At 40.5% G+C, this 20,860-nt stretch overlaps 1 protein-coding gene across 2 annotated transcripts in view; it reads left to right on the top strand.

Annotated features, from left to right (window-relative positions):
- Positions 1-20,860, top strand: part of Sik2 (salt inducible kinase 2) — a 100,053-nt gene that overhangs the window by 57,541 nt on the left and 21,652 nt on the right. For both annotated transcript variants that reach the window (XM_051156432.1, XM_051156431.1), the window contains exons 4-7: positions 6,327-6,488; positions 17,874-17,998; positions 18,375-18,498; positions 20,025-20,245. In XM_051156432.1, coding sequence (XP_051012389.1) covers positions 6,327-6,488; positions 17,874-17,998; positions 18,375-18,498; positions 20,025-20,245 — 632 coding nt within the window. The remainder of the gene's footprint in view (positions 1-6,326; positions 6,489-17,873; positions 17,999-18,374; positions 18,499-20,024; positions 20,246-20,860) is intronic.

The raw sequence follows: 20,860 nt of genomic DNA, 5'->3' as shown, positions 1-20,860 counted from the left end.
CTGTTGTTGCCCTGTGTCATAGAGATCCTGCAGCTTTGGATCTGCAGGACTGACCCCTTCACTCACTCCAGCAGTTCATAGATGAGGTAGGTGTTGGGGTGGGCCAACTCACAACCCTGGACCTGGGCCTGGTTAGTAGCTGACTTGGTCAGCCCACCAGCTCTACTGTGCTGCCCTTGGACATCAACATGGTCCCAGGCAGTAGCCCAGACTACAGATGTCAGCATGGACTTTGGTGATAACATGAGCCATGGGCATCAACACAGATCCCTGCTGCTGTATGGCATGCTGTAGGGCCATGGACCTAGACATAGCCCTCAGAGCAGCACTGGCTAGACCTTCACCATGGCCTCGGGTGGCAGCACAGGCTACTCCCATCAGGCTGTCCTCGCCACCCTCGAGGCTCCAGTCCCACCTCTCTTCATTGTGCTCAAACCATTCTGCTTCTCTTTCTCGCCCATCTCTCCACCACATACTTGTACACTATAGTGGCGCTACGGTGGGTGGGGCCACATGGTGGTGGGCAGCTCTGGGTGTTTTCAGCCCACCAGCAGGAAGGCCTCTTCAGCATGGGTAACTTAATGAGACGCTGTATTAATGTAAAAAGTGAAAATTATAATTAATCTTTTAACTTAACATTAAATATTTCATTTCAAGTGTTATTAATCTTCTAGGTTACCATTCAGCTCTAACTCTAAAGAATACTGATAGTTTCTAACTCAAGGATATGAGCTTACCAGTAATCATGTCATGATTTTAACATTCTGTAACTTAGGGGAACTCAGCTGGCTCGATTTTCCCACTTCTTTAGAAAGCGTCTGGGAAAGTTGTCTCTATCTCCTGGGGAGAAAGAAAGCATGTCACTGCATAGCGATGATAGCAGTGCTGAAAGCATGCATTTAACTAGAATTTATTATGTACCATATGTGCTGAATTTTAGATTTATCAGAGCAGAATAAGAAATCAGTTATATTACATAAACTCGACCCTATATAACTTGAACTTACTAGATCTTTATCTATACTTAGTTTAGGGATTGGCAACAAATGACTAGAATTTTTAAGGCTGAATGGATGTGAGGTGATATAGTGCCTAAAACATGGTAGTGTAGCACATGAAGGAAGAAAAAAGGAAAGGCTCAGTCTTTAACATTGCTGTGGGAGGAAAATGTGAGCTGAGCACATGGCACAGTCTGGAGCCTGAGATAAAAGGACCACTGTGAGTTAGTCAGAGCCAGCCTGGTCTACCTGTATAGTCAGACCCTGGCTAATGGATATTCAACCAAGTAAATGCTGAAAAATCATAGTTGATAAACCTGGAGATATTAAAATCCTAGGTGGTGAACAAAATCCCCCACGGCAGAGTTTTTAAACTTGTATTAAACCTAAGAATTTATAGACACTCCCTTGAAATTATATACAAAATTTATGTGTGTATTCATTGTGTATGATTTTCATTAGCTTCCATAGTATCTATGAGCAGAAGGTCCCAGGCCAGTGACTAAGAGGCACCCGAGGCGAGCAATTAAGGAGAAAATTAATTAACATTGTCCAATTAAGGATAATGCAGACCAAAGGTGATCCACACAATAGAGGTAATTAGTTCTGGGAGGGAAAGCTATGTATAGAAAAAGAAAGGCAGGGGCTACAGCGGTGGCTCAGCTGCTCAGAGTGCTTGCTGTCTTCCAGAGGACCTGAGTTCAGTTCCTAGCAACCAGGGTGGTTCACCGTGGTAACTGCAGCCAGCTCCAGAAGATTCAGTGCCCTCTGTCACAGCAGGCACATATGTGGCCTACATATACATACTCATATAAGTAAAAATAATAAAGATAAATCTTTTTTAAAAAACCAGAAAGGCCTTGTGGCTAGAGAGATGGCTCAGCAGTTAAGAGTACTCGCTGCTTTCGCAGAGGACCTGGGTTTGGTGTCCTAGCACACACAGGCAGCTCACAGTCATAATTTCAGTTCCAGAGGGTCTGACACCCTCTTCTGGTCTCCATGGGCACACACACATAAAATAAAAATAAATCTTTTTTAAAAATTCAAAATAATGTACTAGACTGAGATGAACCTTGAAAACATTGTCTTAAAAAAGGAAAAGAAAGGTGAAAGCCCAGACTAGAATGTGGTAGCTTCTTGTAATTCGCAAAGGAGTAAGAGCAAGTTAGTGAGAGAAATGGATAACCAAGAAAATACACAACCAATAGGAAGAGATGTTTTTGTTGGAGACCAGCTAAGTGTTAAGCATAACTGAAAGGTCTCTATGGCTTTAGCCTGAGGGAGTTGCCCTTGGCTTTAAAGCAACTTCAATAAGGTGTGAAGCCTAGAAACCACATCACAAGGGGCAGATGGGTGGAAAGGGAAGGTAGGAAAGGAAGTCAGCCAGGGACCGCCTGCCAGGGCAGCAGCAGTAAGTCCGCCCTGCAGTGAGACCTCGCTTAAGGACTTTTATGTGTCAGGATCTATACCAAGGGTTTCTCTATTTAAATTGAAGGGTTTTTTAAATCTTTATATAACCTTGTAAGAAATCTCTTATCATTCCCATTTTTGGATTAGCAAATGGAGAATTACAGAGATTGAGTTTTTCTCAGGATCACATGGTCTGCAGCTGTAACAGATTTTAAACTCTGGCACCCTGACTCCCGCACATCCCTTTCCCCTCATTTTTAAGGTAGTGTTGGGGTTGAAACAGGGTTTTCTGTAGCCAAGCCTGGCCTGGAACTTATGCCCTGATCCTTTTGACCCCACTTTCAAGAGCTGTGGTCAGAAGTAAATGCTGCCATGCCATGCCTGAGCCCTCAGTTTCTGTCACAATTATATTAAATATGGAAATGTCTGCAAGAAACTAAAAGGAAAGGGAGATTCCTGTGAAGTTTAAAGTGAAAGTAAATGTTCTTGTATAAAAAGTAGAATGTGGTGGCTCACCTTTAATCCCAGCACTTCGGCAGAGGCAGGTGGATCTCTCTGAGTTCAAGGTCAGCCTGGTCTACAAAGCAAGTCCAGGACACCCGAGGCTACACAAAGAAACCCTGTCTTGGAAAAACAAAGATGAAAACAAAAGAAACTTATGGGCTTTTTTTTTTTTTTTTTTTTTTTTCTTTTTTTTTCTTCTTCTTCTTCTTCTTTTTTTTTTTTTTTTTTTTTTTTTTTTTTAATAAAACACCAAAAGAAACCAAAAACCAAAAAGCTACCTGTAGACAGGGGCAGGGAACCAGGATGGAAGACTCCAGATTATATCATGTTATCTAGTTTTAATGTTGGCCTCATACTTAGTACCGGGGGTTTTATTCAAAGTAAAACTGGGCAGAAGCCATTCCTAATGCTTGAAAACATACACTGCTGTTATTCTCTCCTTGGAAGTGTTCTGTACAAGCTTTTCAAGTAACTAATTTTAGGGAGTGCAAGGGTTAAAGCCTAGTGCCTGTTGTAGTATGGGCTCTGCCCCTGAACTACATCCCCACACCTTTCAAGTACTTTTAAAGCATAACAGTTATTTCTGAGCTGCTCCCCAGCCTTCATGGGCTTTTTAAACAATAAAAGAAATAATGACATGTTTGTATAATATAGCTTTAACTTCATTTTCAAATTGAGAAAAACAAATGGAGTAAAAGAAAACTAAAAATTAGGAAAAAAAGCATAATAGACTATATTATGGGACAGTGTTCTCTCAAGATAAAAAAGAACTTCACAGAAATGTGAGCATATACATTGCAGTAATATTATTGTTGGTAGTAGTATTAGTACAGTTCTTTTGAGATTATTTGATGTTTATTATAGAACAAGTACTTTATGTTAATATTAAGAACCAAGGTCTTTTAGGAAAATTACTTTTTTAAAAAGTCAGCAAAAGCTGAGCAGTGGTGGCACACACCTTTAACCCCAGCACTCAGGCGGCAGAGGCAGGGGGATTTAAGAGTTTGAGGTCATTATCTTTACCAGAAATTCTTGTTCTTGAATGATCCTTTTTTTTTACCCCCCAGAATTGTAGATGACTGTTGTCTAGGCCCTAAAAGCAAAGAGAAGTATTGTGAGCCTACGATTTCTGTTTCTGATACAAGCAAATGTAGAATAGATAAAAATATCCAGTTACATCTAAGGCCTACAGTGTATGTGGAAGAGTTGTAGGTTATAGTTACTATTTTTTTTTCTTACAACATTGTAAAAATATCACCATAATAAGATTTTAATAGGCTTTTAAATTTTATGCTGTTGTGTATAATGCTTTGCTGTGGAGATTACAGTAGCGAAAAGCTTGATTTCTATTCTCAGAATGCTTAGATGTATGTGTATTTTCAAGTGTGTTACCATTATGGTTGTGTGTGTATACATATATACGAGAATTACAGTGGCTCATGTATTTGAATGTAATTTGGTTACAAGTTAGTGGACTCTGTAGGAAGGATTAGGAAGTGTAGACTTGTTGGAGGAGTTATGTCACTGGGGGTGGGGTTCACATTTCAGAAGGCCACACCAGGCCCAGTTTCCCTCTTTCTTCCATGAGTTTGTGCTTCAGATGTGTGAGTTCTGAGCTGCTGCTCCAATACCATGCGTGCATGCATGCTACCATACTTTCTGCCGTGATGATCATGGACTGACCCTCTAGAGCTGTGAGCTTCTATAAGAGTCTATAAGAGATGATTAAAAATAATCCAGTCCCAGGTCATGGTCCCAGATCAACTAATTCACTTACAAGTTACACAAATTCAACTAAATTGCTAAATTCATTTTGTTTTGTTTTTCCTTTTTTGTTTGTTTGTTTGTTTGTTCTTTGAGACGGGGTTTATCTGTGTAACCTTGGCTGTCCTGGACTCACTTTGTAGATCAGGCTGGCCTCGAACTCACAGTAATCTGCTTGCCTCTGCTTCCTGAGTACTGGGGTTAAAGGCGTGTGCCACCATGCCCAGTTTTGCCAAATTCTTTTTATCTTCAGCTTGCTAGCCATAATATGGGAATTACAAAAAGTTATCATAGAGGTTTATAGGATATGAAATACTATGGAATCATCATACTTTATAAACTGTGAAGTTATATAAATTTTAAAAAGAAATAATCATAGTATTTGGAAGATAATAGGCCAAAGGTATGAATTTCAAAAGCAAACAAAAAGATGAGGAGATAAGGGCAGAGAATTGTGTGAAGATGGCTGAATATTATCACTCCGCTGGCTCGTTTTATGTCAGTGTGACATAAATTATAGTCATCTGGGGGTGGGGGAGGAAAGAACCTCATTGAGAAATTGCCACCATAAGACCTGATGTAGATGCAATTGTAGGGCGTTTTCTTAATTAATGATATGGGAGGGCCCAGCCCACTGTGTATGGTTCCACCCTGGGCTGGTGGTCCTGGATGCTATAAGAAAGCAGGCTGAGTAAGCATTGAGGAGCAAGCCAGTAATCAGCACTCCTCTATGGCCTCTGCGTCAACTCCTGCCTCCAAGCTTCTGCCTTAATTGAGCTCCTGCCTTGGTCCCTCAGTGTACTCTGAGTTAGGATATATAAGCCAAATAAATCCTTTCTTCTCCAAGATACTTTTGGTCATAGTATTTCATCAAGAAATAGTGATCCTAAGACAGTCACTAATACAATTCCTTACTTAAGGAAATTACTGAAATAAAATTTTTCCAAGATTAATGTTGGTTCTCCCTAAAAAGATTTCAGAAGGCTTTCAGCTCTTCAAGTTGTAGCATTTAATTTTATTTAAGTTATAGACATAGTTAGTGTAGAATTAATTTTCAGTCAAACAGCTTTAATAAAGATTGTAACACTGTACAAAGATAGCAAACGCATCCTGCAAAATGGTTTATAATCATTTGTCATGGCTGTGGTTTAGAAAACAAGTTTGTCTGCTCTTGGGTAAATCAGCATTCTCTCTTTCAACACCCCAGGGTTTGAATTATTGAAGCTATTTCTAGGTGTTTTTAAGTATTGCTTTTGATGTCCCTTCTCTGTTATATCAGAGAATTAATTCATGCACTTTAACTTGCAAGAGTTTTATGTATTTAAATATGTTGTGAAGAAACTATATATTTTCAGCAAATTAGAAGAGAGTACACAGGCAAAAATAAAATGAAACTTACTTTGAGATATGATGTGAATATTGTGCTACTTCTTGCTGTTACCTGATACTGTGCTCTTGGAATATATGTAGAATCTGTGAAGTATAGTCAGAGTTACTTCTCCAAAGGCAAGAAACTTGGAAAATATGTTTATTGTGTTATTTGAGCATTCATTTTTTCATTTTAAAAAATGAGTCAAAAATCTTCTTGTTTGCTAATATTGAGTTTATTTTATTTTTGTGAATAATTCTAAATGTTCTCTTCTCTTACAGATTATCTTGCTAATCATGGCCGGTTAAATGAATCTGAAGCCAGGAGAAAATTCTGGCAAATTCTGTCTGCTGTTGATTATTGCCATGGCCGGAAAATTGTGCACCGTGACCTGAAGGCTGAAAATCTCCTGCTGGATAACAACATGAATATCAAAATAGCAGGTAGCTGGGACGCAAGTGCTTCAGAAATGATCTGATGAGAGCTGTTGTGCTGAGTGTGTGCAAAGAGCCTTGCAGGCAGAGTCAAGCTTTAGCAGAGCATCCTCACCTCTTAGTACTGAGTGTAATGATGAAGGAAAAAAATATATTCATGATTAATGTCTACAGTGACGGGACAGCACTTGGGAGTCTGAATTGCATCCAGGTTTCTTGAGAAGTTCTGTAGAATAGGCTGTTTGTCAAAATGTGAGACTGGTTGGAGGCTGGAGAGGGCCAGAAGTGCTGGTCCTGGTGCTCTTCTACCTGGTTCCTCTCATAAAGCCGATGGTGCTAATACAGATGAAAGCAGACAGGACACAGGAAGTGATGGAAGCAGAGTGAGAACAGCACACAAAGACATCACAACAACACTTCTGTGTATGTGTGTGTTGGGTTTTTGTTATTATTGTTTTTCTCTTGATTTGTTTTTTCTTTTTTGAGATGGGTTTTGGACCTCATACACCTTAGGCTGTCCCTGAGCACACTATGTACCTGGGCCACGCTATGGTTCTCCTACCTTTGCTTCCCAGGCTCTCAGATTATAAGGATGTACCACCATGTCTAGCTCAATTGAAAAACATTTTAAATTTCATAATGTGAGTTAGTTTCTTTCTTGCTTGCTTACTTGCTTGCTTTCTTTCTTTCTTTCTTTTTAGCTTGGCCTTTTGAGATAGTGCCTTACTATGTATCCCTGGCTGGCCTGGAATTCACTGTGTAGAGCAGGCTGTCTTTGAACACACAGAGAGACCTACCTGCCTCTGTCCCCCAAGTGCTAGAATTAAAGCTGATACTATGAATTTCTTAATTCCCATAGTCAAAAATCACTCATGCCATGGTAAAATATGTGCCAGACATTATGCTATGCCAAATATGTAATATGTATAATTATTTCACAGCAAATATGTATATCAAATTTCCACATTTTTTTTATTTGTCAATTACACCTTAAGTTGTAAATATACAGAAAAGTGGTATGTACAAAGCTGGGGATATATAGTTTGGTGATAGAGCATTTGCTTAGCATATGCAAGGTCCTGAGTTCAATTCCTCTGTTCTTCCTAAAAAAGTGGCAAGGGTGTAAGTGCAGCACAAGTTAGGGAACATCAGTAAGGCATAAGTGAGAGAACATCGTCAACCTGAAGAGCCCGGGAAGCATCACACATTAGGAAGCATCATACATTAGGAAGTATTTGATCTTAGTTTTGAGAAATGAGTTAACTACTTACCAAAAATGCAAAAGCAGGATGCTGTGGTCAGGCAGATGGAGACTGGGATGGTGAAGAGCATAGCTCAGTATGGGCAAAGGGAGCAGCAGACTTGGTGTGTGGAACAGCCCTGGGAGAGCATGTGTGTGTAAATGGAGCAACAGCAGGAGAAGTTGAAGATATGAGGAAGAGGGAGATTTAGAAAATACGGGCATAGATTAAAAGTTTAGAACAGTTGCAAGTTGTGATGACTTGTACCAACAGAGAGACATCCAGGTGAGATTCGTTTGCTCACTAGTTAGGTCGGAAGTTTAAGGAGAAACCACCTGCACTAGTTTGAGGGGGGGGGGGGGGGGGGGGGGGTGTGTGTGTGTGTGTGTGTGTGTGTGTGTGTGTGTGTGGTGTGTGTGTGTGTGTGTGTGTGTGTGTGTGTGTGTGTGTGTGTGTGTGTGTGTGGTGTGTGTGTGTGTGTGTGTGTGTGTGTCTACTAATTTGTAACTGTTTGTTGTGAAAATACAATGCATGGTAGCAGTGTTTCTATAGGGGGTTGTTAGTTTATGTCTTTTGTGTGTCTACTTTCATTTCTGGGACACACACACACACACACACACACACTTTATCATCATTATTTTGGCCTTTCTGTTTGGTCTCATTCATTTTACTTATTTTTGCCAACTTTCTCAATTTACTTCTGGATTTTTTCCCATTTACTTCTTAAAAGCATCCACTGCCTGAAAATTATCTTTTATAGGAAAGCCCTCTTCCCACTCCCTTCTTTAACTCCTAGTGCTGTGGTTCTAAGCCAGCAGCGCCAGCTTCACCCATAACTCTCTCTATTATGGAAGGGGCTCCTGGGAATCTTGTTAGGCAGAGAAAGGTGTTAAAATTGTGACCTGAAATTTACAAAGTATTTATCACTGGAAGCGCAAAAGAAAACATCCAAGTAAAACACCAAAAAAAAAAAAAAAAAAGTAAATACTAAGTACAGACTGTTACTCAAGGTTATACCAAGTGTTGTCTGTGTTTACTATAATTCTGCCTAATAGATAGGTCAGTGCAGTGTGCCTAATGTTATATAGCATTTGGGTTTGCATTTTGTTGGGTTTTGCTGTTTTTATTTTTGCTTTTGAATATGGAAGCTTCAAGGCTTTCTTAACTGTATAGAAGCCAGGAAAAATGTTGGTTTGGATAGTGACAATACTGAATCAAGCCTTGCTTTTTTCAGGTGCTCTGCTGGGTTCTTAGTCCTTCGCTTTCACAACACACTTAGAAGCTGCATAGCTATCACCAGGTTTTATTTGTTTCTTTGTTTTTTATGAGAAAACCAAACGCAGGTAGGGGTAAATAACTTGTTAAGGCAACACAGGTAATCAGCAGTGGCTCTCCAATTCAAAATGCAATCTCTGGCCACTCCTGTGTGCTTTCCAAGCATTATGTGTCAAGTGGTGTCAGTAAGGAGACTTTGTGTTCCGTTAGTCTGAAAACTCCAGAGAACTTTTGGGTAGCTACAAGCTTCAGCTAGTGGGCTCTGTCAAGTGCCAGTGAAAACTGATAGGTAAGGAGCCTGGACTGGTCAGGTGGTCAGGGGCTAAAGGAGTCCACATGTTATAAACTATAGATGTGGCTTTTAAAAGAATATCTCTTGAGTATTTATAGGGGTTTTAACTGTTTGAGAATTTCATATATGTATCTTGATTAAACCCACCCCTCTTTCTCTTTTTTGGTGTGTGGGGTAGGGGGTGAGAAAGGGTTTCTATGTCTAATGCTGGCTGTCCTGGAACTTGCTCTGTAGACCAGGCTGTCCTTGATCCACCTGCCTCTGCCTTCCAACTGCTGGGATTAGAGGTGTGTGCCACCATACCTGGCTGACTCTCTTTTTTTTTTTTAACGTATTCCCCCCATCCCTGCCTCCCAACATCATGTAGGGTTTTCTTTTGTTTGATTTTTAACCCTCTAGTGCTGCCTATAATATGTGCATGGATATAGGCATCTGTTGGAATGTGATGGCCTCTCAGGAGCTAGATCCCTGAAGAAAGCTGACTCTATCTCCTCAAGCAGCCATCAGTTGTGAATAGATCCTGCTAAGAGGGGACCTTCATGAGTTCCTCCCCCGTGTGTGCTTGATGTTGTCCAGGTCTTGTGAAGGCAGTCCCAGCCTCCATGGGTCCATGTGTGTAACAGCACTGTCACACCCAGCAACTGCTGTCCTACTGCAGAGGCCTACTACCTGCAGCTCTTACAATCCCGCCCTTCTAGGCTGAGCCTTGAGCCTTGAGGGGAAGAGCGTGGTGTTGCTGTCTGCTTTAGGGCTGGACACTCCACAACAGTCTCACCCTCTGAACATTGACCAGCTGCAGTCTCTATGGCTCACTATCCATTGTAAAAAAGAAGCTTCTCTGAGGAGGGTTGAGAGATGCACTACTCTATCACTGGGAGGAGCTAGGTGAACTGGAAAGTATCGGCCAGGTTAGAAGCTTGTCTTTTAAATGATCTCTCACCAGACGTTTGCTCCTTATCACAGGTCTTATAACTTTTGATGGCTCTGCTTATCTTTAAGAACAGTCATCTTGCCTGGTCTACAAAGTCAGCCCAGGACAGCCAAGGCTACACAGAGAAAGAACAATAATCTTGGAATAATTGACTTTGACAGAGATCTAGCACAGGACAGATGAGACTCCATGTAAAGAAAGCAAGAGGGAAACAAGCAGGACAAAATTATTGCTCAGTTTATTATTCTTATAATTTGCTAAAAGTGAACTTTTGAAGCCACGTATGTTGAAGTTAAAAGGAAAAATCAAGTTTTCATTTAAAATGTGCCTATATTTAAAAGACAGGAATAGAAGTGTAAATCATGATTAGTTTCATAAATATAGAAGCAGGGCGCTGAAATTAATGTTTATCTTATGTTTCCTGCAATAATAACTCAACAGTGCAGAGCCATGGGTTCACCCGCAGCTGTGTTCAGGTTGTCTCAATCATAAGGCCTCCACTCTTCATGAAATAGGAGCTTGAGACATTCTGAGGAAAAAAGGCTGAAACAAAGCAACAGGGCTCTCAAGAGGTTCCATACTTGCAGTACATTTTAGCTTAATTTAGCTTATAATGACTATTGATGCATTAAAGTGAGTTATCTTTAGTTTTATTCTCCAACTTTCACATCTTGAAAGCTTTTCTAAGTACCTGATGATTCAGATATATAGCTACTTGGAGGAAGTTTTCAGGAAATAACTGCAACTCAGACCTGGAGAGACGGCTCAGCAGTGAAGAGCTCATGATGCTCCTCCAGGGATGCACGCACGCCAGACGACTCACAGCCATCTGTAACTCCAACTCCAGGGGCCCAGCACTCTTTTTAGGACTCTGCAGGCACCGTGTGCACCACAACACATGCATGCACACTTGTACAATATTTAAAAATAATAAAAACAAATCTTTTTTTTAATTGACACAAATCAAACAAGACTTGATGTGAAGTGCTGAGTCTGAACAGGCAATTCAGATATAGGCTCTGTATTTGTATCTGTTACCTTGGGTAGATTAATTAACTTCTCCAGGTCACAGCTCCTGTTCTCTTAGTTAGAAATTATTGTGTTTTCAGGGACAGTGTTTAGAGATTAATGAGACAATACAGTGCAATAAGTAAGAAGCAGGCCTCTTGGGAATGAATCCTGGCATTGCCACTTACTTGTTTACTGACCTTGGAGACATTGTCCGGTTCTCAGTTTCCTTATCTGCACATGGAGAATGGCCTAGCTTCATGCCACACAGTGGCTGTTACCTGAATTAATATTTGCTGAGTACTTAAAGCAGTGCCTGGTACATGGTCCTGTTCAATTGTTTGTAAAATAAATTGTTAGTTAAAACTCTTGGCACCATGTAAACACTCAAAAGGTGGCTGCTATTTGTGTTTAATGCATAATTGATTCCATTGAAACGAAGCTGTAAAACTTTGATAGCCAACTAACCTCCTTCAGCACATTACAAAAAAAAAAAAAAAAAGAAGAAAAGGAAAAAAAAAAGTCAGTGGCCCTAAAGCCTTATTAATGCAAATAGTAAAGGAATAAGGAAAGTGGATCGCTTGCATTGTCTGTCTGATAAAACATTTCCCTGAGGAAACCCTTAAATGCAGGTAGTAACATAGAATTAGCTAGATGGATCTGATCTGTGTATCAGCTCAAAAGGAATGCTTCTTTTCTGACTTGATTGGTGGTTCATTACCTTTGCCATTGCTTCTACAGCTTTCTACTTACTACAATACCTTGAGAAAGAGTTTCTGGGTATACAGTTTCATTTGTGTGCCCTAGAAATGAGAAAGGATGGAGATGAAAAGGGAATCTATTGAGAATATTTGTTGACCTTCTTCCATTATCCTCTTGCTACTGGTATCATAAAATGGGGAAATAGCCTTGTACATGCAAGCATGATGACATACATCTGTCAGTCCTGCTTTGCAGGCTCAGTTCATCAGGCCTGGACTATGCAGGAGTGCTTTGGGCCTTTATTTATTTTTGTCCTTCCCATTCTTTCTCCATGAAGGCTAAGGATTATCATTTGTTTCTTGGCTCTTGGACTCCCTGATTGGACACAGATGGTTCTAGATGGTTCATACTGATCTAAGGATAACATTTCGTCCCAGCTTTGGTGACTGTTCCTGTCCTCCTGTCAAACAGTGACTGGTGTTTGGAGGTGAATGAGGCAACTGGCCTTTCCTCACTGGTAGGCAACAAAATACGCATTGAAGTCAGTTTCAGTCTGTGCAATGAATCAGCCTGGCTCCCGTTGCTCTCCTGCCTTTCATTTGTCCACTTCATTTCCTTGTTACTGCCTTCTTCACTGCTACCGTGGTAATTCTAAATGTGTACCCTTTATCAGGCCGGATAGCCTGACTCATGTTCATTTAAGAAAGGCTAAAATTTAACCCTCAAATCATCTGCTTCTCACCAAGAGAATTACAGTATTTTCTGGCATAAAAGACAACCCCCAACTTTAACTTTTCCAGTTAAAATATAGAGTTTGGAATATACTCAGCATATACCCTCTTCCAACACACATCCTGTGCAGCAGACTCGGGCTGCAAACTCTATATTTTAACTGGAAAAGTTAAAGTTAGAGGGTTATGTTATATGCTGGAAAATATGGTACTTTTTTACTTTTAAAAAATCATGGTATTTGTGTGTGAGAGAGAGGCGGGGGGAGTGTGCAAGTGTGGAAGTCAAAGTACAACTTGCAAGAATCAGTTCTCATCGTCCACCTCATGGGTCCTGGGAACTGAGCATGGTCATAAGGCTGTCTTTACCCACAGAGCACTCTGATCAGCCCAAGAAATTTCGCAAAATTAGAAATTAGACATTATAACATACTGTGAGAGATTAAGAACTGCCTGAGTTATGACTCATAGAAATTTACTTTTTCTTGGCTTAAAGTAAAGATAGAGTTTACTTATTTACTTTTTCTTTTAAAAATGACTTAGAGGGGCTGGAGAGATGGCTCAGCAGTTAAGAGCACTGTCTGCTCTTCCAGAGGTCCTGAGTTCACTTCCGAGCACCCACATGTTGACTCAAAACTATCTATGATGTGATCCAGTGTCTATGATGTGATCCAGTGCCTTCTGGCCTGCAGGTGTACATGCAGGCAGAGCACTGTATACATAATAAATAGATAAATTTTTAATGATTTAAATTACTAAAGTTTCTCCTTAATTTAAAAAACCCTGAAAGTGTTTAGTTATTATTTTGCAACAGTAAATACTCACCAACAGTTAATCAACTTGTGCTGTCTGTTCATTGATGCTCAAATTCATGGTATTACTTCAGAGCTGGTTAGAAGGACAGACACTCAGGCCCTGCTGATTTCAAATCTGCATTGTAGCAGTTTCCAGCTACATTCTGCTGTTTGATCTATTTCATTATTTTATTCCAACAAACAACAGAAATCTTTCCTGTGTTTGGAGTTCCCATTAGGCAGAAATCAACAGCTTGTTTACTCTTTTGTTCCTAAAACAGTAGCCCTTTGCTAATGATTCTTGGGCACTGGTAAAGCATGTTATTTATGGTGACAGCAATAGTGGATTTTGTTGTCAGTAAGATAAAGGTCACTCATGTTTCAAAACACAAAGCAGAAAATACTAATGGTTCTAATATGTGATGCCTGTGGTTTGTAACTGGTTAGATTGGAGATAGTTATGACTCAGCTTCTACAGCCTGGTTGATTCCCATGACTGTCAGTAGCTGATCTTTGGTTAAAGATTTTAGCCCAAATCCTATCTTTTATAAATATTCAAACCATACACACACCAAGTGAGTGAGTGTGGATATATGAGGAAGTCCTGTAGCTGTTGTGAGAGTAAAAGTTCAGAGTATTTGCTTTAGTGTCACAGGGAGGGAAACATGCATCATCTTGACAGAATGAGAACAGTTATCTGCATAGCCCATCATGCACTCTTAGAGTGAATATAGCTTCCTAAAATGAATGTGAGTGCATTAAAATACAATTCTACAAACATCCTGCATGGAAGGTGCTGTGATTAAACACCTGGTGGGTCAGCTTTGTCTGGCACAGAAAAATTTAAGATCCTTCCTCTCTGCTTAGTGGTAGGGATTGACCTTGGACAGCCCTACCTCCAATTTTAAGTTATTGTAAACTCTGCCTAGTGGCACAGTTGGGGCTTTGATGAACAGTTTAAACAAGTATACCTGACCTGTATTCAAACACAGTTTCACTCTCTTGTGAATACTTAAACATATCAGTGAATAGATCCAGAGCCTAATTTAGGTTTTTAAATACTATTATCCAACAAAAATAACCATAGCATCTTGGAGAAGTAGTGGTGTTAAGGGCAGGGCAAAGAAGATACAAGAGGAGCTTGGCTAATCTCTTATTTTGAAGTACTTAAAACGAAATTTTAACAAAAAATGTCAAATGAAGCAGGTTGAAAAGCCCACAGGATTAGCCAAACTTGGAACAATTGAAACATCAGAATAAGTAACAGCAGTTTCCTGTTGTAGCTCAGAGTCAAATAGTTACAGCGGTGTAGTTAATAGACATCTCTTCCCCACAGATGAATTGTAATTAATGAGGTGATAGATTTATTAGTGAGATTTGGCCATTGCATGATGCAAATATGTCAAAATATCACATTATAGTCCATAAATATATATTATTTTATACTGGGCATTTAAAAAGTGAGATTAAGGGCCTTAAGATGGCTCATCATGGGTCATGGGGTTTGCTAACAAGCCTGATGTTATTAGTGAGATTTGGCCATTGCATGATGCAAATATGTCAAAATATCACATTATAGTCCATAAATATATATTATTTTATACTGGGCATTTAAAAAGTGAGATTAAGGGCCTTAAGATGGCTCATCATGGGTCATGGGGTTTGCTAACAAGCCTGATGACTGGAATTGAATTTATGGAATCCCCATGGTGGAAGGAAAGAACTTATTTCAATAAGTTCTCTTCTGACATCCACATGTGTGCCATGGCATATACATGCCTCTACACATAATAAACGGACAAATATTTTTAAATGAAATTTTAAAAATAGAAATGAGGTGATGCTAGAAAGGAAACATCTTACCCGTTTACTTCTCTGATCTGGCATGGCCTGAAGTCTAAGTCTGGGTTAGAAAAAGGAGTGCCCAAGTGATTCTTTCCCTAATAGCTGCCCAAAGCCAATGACGGTGGAGCTGTATAGCCATTCTCCTCTGGTGTTGTTGTGACTCGTGTTTTCTTCTGTGGATAACAGTACACACAGGCGGCATTTGCGTGTGCAGTAAAGAGACAAGTGAAGTGGCTAGGGTGACGAAATGAGAATACAGTAGGCTCTTTGTATCTGTGGGTTCCACATCCTGGGATTTAACCAACCATGGATGGGAAATACTCTCTGAGTAAAATGTCATAGTATTGTTCATTATAGTAGACTTATGTAGATAGACCTAGAAAAGTTGAATCTCTACTAAACTTGTGCAGAGGTTTGTTTATTTTCTTGCCGTTTCCCCTAAGTAATTAAATATTGCAACTATTTAGATTGCTTCACTACTGTATTAGGTATTGTACATAATCCAGCAATCATTAAAGAGTATAGGAGGAAGTGTGGGGGTTGTATGCAAGTACTGACCCATTTTATATAAGTGACCACTGTGGGTCCTGTAGCCAGTCCTCCTCTCCACACGTCTGTCCCAGAGCTTGGGTGTGTCTCTGTACAGGAAATCAACCTTTTACTCTTTAAAGTAGATTTAATCATCTTATTCTTAACTCGTTCTATAGCTTTTCTAGAAGATTAGAAACTTGGATCTCTATTAATGAGTTATAAGGTGGCAGGAGTAGCTAGTCCTTGAGGCGAAATAAAGAAGACAAAGATTTATGGTCATTCTGAAAAGTGGAATATAGGCTGAGGTGTTACTACAATGTGAAGATGGGTGTGGTTGCCATGGGCTGGATCTGAGGCTTTTTCTCAGAGATGCCGTCTTTTCTCTTCTGAACCGTGTTGCTCCTGCTGGAGTAAGTTCCTTGTGGCCTTTTTCTTGTGGAGGTAGTGGTAGTAGTAATGGTTTCACAGAAGCAGTGCTGACGTTTCACATCTGTGCTCTGGGCATTTTACATCTTTAATCTCCCTAATCCTTACTACATCCTTTCTGGGCAGGTGTGTTATTCTCACTGGTCAGGGAAGTAAAATACCTCTCCTCTGACAAACTAGTAAGTCAGTTCTAGTTCTCCTGAACTTAGTAGTTAGTACGCTCCTCCATGAAGCAGCCATAACATGGCTACAGTTATTGCTGTGCCTGATCCTACCCGTTCAAAGGCTGAGAGGATATTTTCCCCAAGGTACTGATATGTGTTGTCTCAGACACAAACAAAGCAGTAGTTTACAGCAGGACATTAGCCCCTCATAACAGCTGCTGCCTGGGCATGTTTATGTTGGCAGCTTTACAAATGGGGAAACTAAGGTGTACAGGTGCTGACCCTGGCCCCAAAGCCAGGCTGTCTGGTGGTGGAGATGGGGTCCAAGTGTCAAGACTCATAGCACACCAGAGTGTAGGATTAACCTGGATAACAGTAGGCATTTGTTTCTTAAGTACTATCAAAAGGACAGACACACGTCTATGGCAAAGGACACTGAAGCTTGTGTCATGTACATATTAAAGGCATCAAGTACAGTGTTTGTACAGTGCATTCTAGGTCTCAAATCTGTAAGTTCATTGTGACTGAGGCTATAAGAAACAAGGCTTAGTTGTTTTGAAGTATAATGCCACTGAACTCTACAAATGAGCATATACGTGGTAGTGCCGATGGGTAGTATGTAGCCAGGCCATCTGCTGTCATTTGTTAATGAGATATTCAGATGGGTATCTGCCTATGGCAGGATGTATGGATCAACATTTGGAGAGTCATTACGTACAAAATTCTCAGCTGCCTCAAAAGCTGGTATATGATGCTACTTAGTTGGATTTTACTCATTTGCCTCTTACAGACTGTATAGAATAAAGCAACTTATGTTACAATAATCAAATTCACAGTGGTTGTTCACACAAATAGATATTTCAGCCCCACCACCAAAAAAGCATGGCTTTAAGATTAAGAACTGGATGCCGTGACTCACTTCTATAGGTAAGCCCAACACATAGGAGGGCAAGGCAGGTAAATGATGAGTTCAAAGCCAGCCTTGGCCTCACAGCTAGATCCTGTATCAAAACAACCAAAAAACCATGGTTTAAAGTCATTTTCCCACCTCTCATATGTTCTGTTTGAAAAGAAACCTCAATTCGCATATGCATTTATTCAACAATGTTCACTATTAACTTCTTTTTTTCCTTCTTGGTTTTTCAAGACAGGATTTTTCTGTGTGGCCTTGGCTGTCCTAGACTCGCTTTGTAAAAAGGCCTCAAACTCACAGCGATCTGCCTGCCTCTACCTCCCAAGTGCTGTGATCAAAGGTGTGCGCCACCACACCCTGCCAATGTTCATTATTTACTGTAAGCTTATCATTGTGATAATTACTAGGGAAAACACACAAGATGGAGATCACCCTCCTCTTTACAAGTTGGATCATAGTGGTCCCACATTATAAAATTAGTACTGAGAAATGCAGCCTAGTTTGAGAGCAGACATGAAAGTAACATGTATTTCCATCCCAATAGATTTCGGTTTTGGAAATTTCTTTAAAACTGGTGAACTGCTGGCAACATGGTGTGGCAGCCCCCCTTATGCAGCCCCAGAAGTCTTTGAAGGGCAGCAGTATGAAGGACCACAGCTGGACATATGGGTATTGCTTTGCTTTGATATGTTAAATGTATCTATCATGGCCCATCTTAGACGCCCCTGATACTCAGCACGTGAATCACATTTCATATTCTCCCCTCCCAGTGCACTGCAGTTAGTCAGAGCATCGGGGATGGATCCCTAGGAACAACTCTAGAGATAGGTGCTACCATCCGAAAACAGCAAAATGATCAAAGTCAGACCATTTGTTATTTATTATGCTCAGTCTTAGGAAGCTAAGACTTTCAAAATTTGAGAAAATAACTATTTTGTACAGGAACCATCAATCCATGCGATTTGAAGAGCTTAAGAGCCATGGCAGTGTTTAGGAAGAAGTGTTGAAGTACCCTCTGAAATGACTGCGTTGTTTTCTTCCCTAGAGCATGGGAGTTGTTCTTTATGTCCTTGTCTGTGGAGCTCTGCCTTTTGATGGACCGACTCTCCCTATTTTGAGGCAGAGGGTTTTGGAAGGAAGATTCCGGATTCCATATTTCATGTCAGAAGGTAACAATCTGTGTGTCATATTAGGTGTGCATTACAGAATTTGTGCCATATGAAGTCCTAGCCAAAGTTTCCCTGCTGAGAGTTTGGTACCAGATAAAGTGACTGAGTCATTTTTAAAGCTGTGGAGCTCTGCAACATCTTCCATGTAGACGACAAGCTCCAGCCTCCCTCCTGTAACTGAGAACAGAAGCTCCCCAGATTAAGAGCAGCAAGTCTTCCCATTCAGCTTGAGTCTATAAATGTCCGGTTTATTTTAAACTTATAGAAACACTGCATAGATACAGGCTTACAACCATTTTACTCGGTGTATGAAATAGATTTTCAAAATTAAGTTTTTAAATTCTAGTCAACTGGTGCAACTCTGGTAAGCTGAGTTGAAATGCCCTACCTGTCTTATTTTGGGCTGTCATATAGACAGCACTTGGATTTACTCTTTAGTTGTATCTTTAGTCTTCTTGGGAAAGCATTTTATCCAGACTGCATACCTGGATAAAATCCTGAGTTCACTCCTCGTTGGCCATGCAGTTTTGATTCATTTGTAAAGTGGAGTTAACAATAGTTCCTACTAAAAACAAACAAACAAACAAACAAAATGGGCTCAGTGACCCATGCATGTAATCCCAGCACTTGGGAGGCAGAGACAGGTAGATTTCTGTGAGTTTGAGGCCAGCCTGGTCTACAATGTGAGTCCAGGACAGCCAAGGCTACACAGAGAAGCCCTGTCTCCCTCCCCCCCCCCCAAAAAAAAAAGAGGAAAGAAAGAAAGAAAAAAGTTGCTATTCTAGAGGTGCCGTAAGTGTGATTAATTACTCTGCACAAACACTTGTCATTGTGCCTGATGTGAGTGGCAGGAGGCCGAGTTGGAGGAGGGTGGTGGAGAGCTCGATGTCACTCAGAGCTGCAGCTGCAGTGTGCTTAGTATAATCAGAAGCAGATCTGAAGCATGCACAGCCCTTGGCAGCACTGAGGAGAGCATGGCGTCTCCCACCTGGCTTTAGTGAGCCTGCCTCGATATGACCAAGGATCAGCTCATTATTCTTGTTCTGGGAATGAAGCTTAGAATTATTTTTTCCTTAGTGGAAATCTAAGTTTGTGACTAGATAGTGCGAAATGCACTAGAGAGGCTCTTTTATCACACAGATAGACTTGTACTCACCTGTGGATTTGTTTTGTTTTAGTTAGTTTGGGTTTTTTGAGACAGGGTTTGGGTTTCTCTATGTAGCCCTGGCTATCCTAGAATTCACTCTGTAGACCTGGCTGGCCTCAAACTCATAGGGATCCTCCTGCCTCTGCCTCCCAAGTGCTGGGATTAAAGGTGCGTGCCACCACACCCAACTCACCTGTGTTTCTGTAAGTATTTGTTCTGCATCTGAACTTGGCCAGTGTATTATTCATGCATTCATTTGCTCATTTGTCCTTCTGCTTTCTAGTGAAGGATACAAAGATTGTTGTGCAAAATCACACGATGCATGCAAGTATGCCTGAAGGTGATCTGTGTGACTCTTGTAACACTGTGTTTTCTATAGATTGTGAACACCTTATTAGACGGATGTTGGTCCTAGATCCTTCCAAACGGCTAAGCATAGCTCAAATTAAGGAGCACAAGTGGATGCTCATAGAAGTTCCCGTACAGAGACCTATTCTCTATCCACAAGAACAAGAAAATGAGCCATCCATCGGGGAGTTTAATGAACAGGTTCTGCGACTGATGCACAGCCTTGGGATTGATCAGCAGAAGACTATTGAGGTAAAAGTGATCAAGATGTCAGCAGATGTTTTAGGGTTCTTCTGCATTCATTACTTCATGCTCACTCCTATCACCCTAGTCTTGCAGCACATCTGTCTCCACTACCGGTGTGTACTGCTCAGGGCTCCCTGATGATTGCATCAGACTCTATTTGTAGTTGCTGTTATTCGCTCTCTGAACTCCTTCAGTTGACCTATCTGCCAGAAAGTCCAAGAAGAGAATTTCAGAGGGTTTGGGAAGGCCAAGACTAAAGCTTAAATACAAGATAGAGGGGGCTGGTCATAGTGATACCCACCTTTAATCTCAGCACTCAGAGCCAGACAGATCTCTGTAGACTATAAATCCACATATGGGGCAAGGTAAAGGCTGAGCCAAGAGCCACAAGTAAGGCATCATACTGAAGAAAGCCAGTGAGGTTTAGGAGAACCACAAAAACTAAGCAGGCAAGTGAGTTGTGATTTGAGAATATTAATGGTTAGAGTGCTATGAAAGCTTTAAACCTGGAAATTGCCTTTTGGCTTTTCTTTTCTCCTTTTTTAAGATTTTTAAATTTTACTTATTTTTATTTTATGTACATTGGTGTTTTGCCTATATGTGTGAGAGGGTCAGGTTGCC

The sequence above is a fragment of the Acomys russatus genome, chromosome 14 (genome assembly GCF_903995435.1).
Source record: "Acomys russatus chromosome 14, mAcoRus1.1, whole genome shotgun sequence".
Classification (NCBI taxonomy): domain Eukaryota; kingdom Metazoa; phylum Chordata; class Mammalia; order Rodentia; family Muridae; genus Acomys; species Acomys russatus.
Note: the sequence above shows the minus strand (reverse complement) of the source record. Positions and strands in the feature narration are given on the sequence as shown.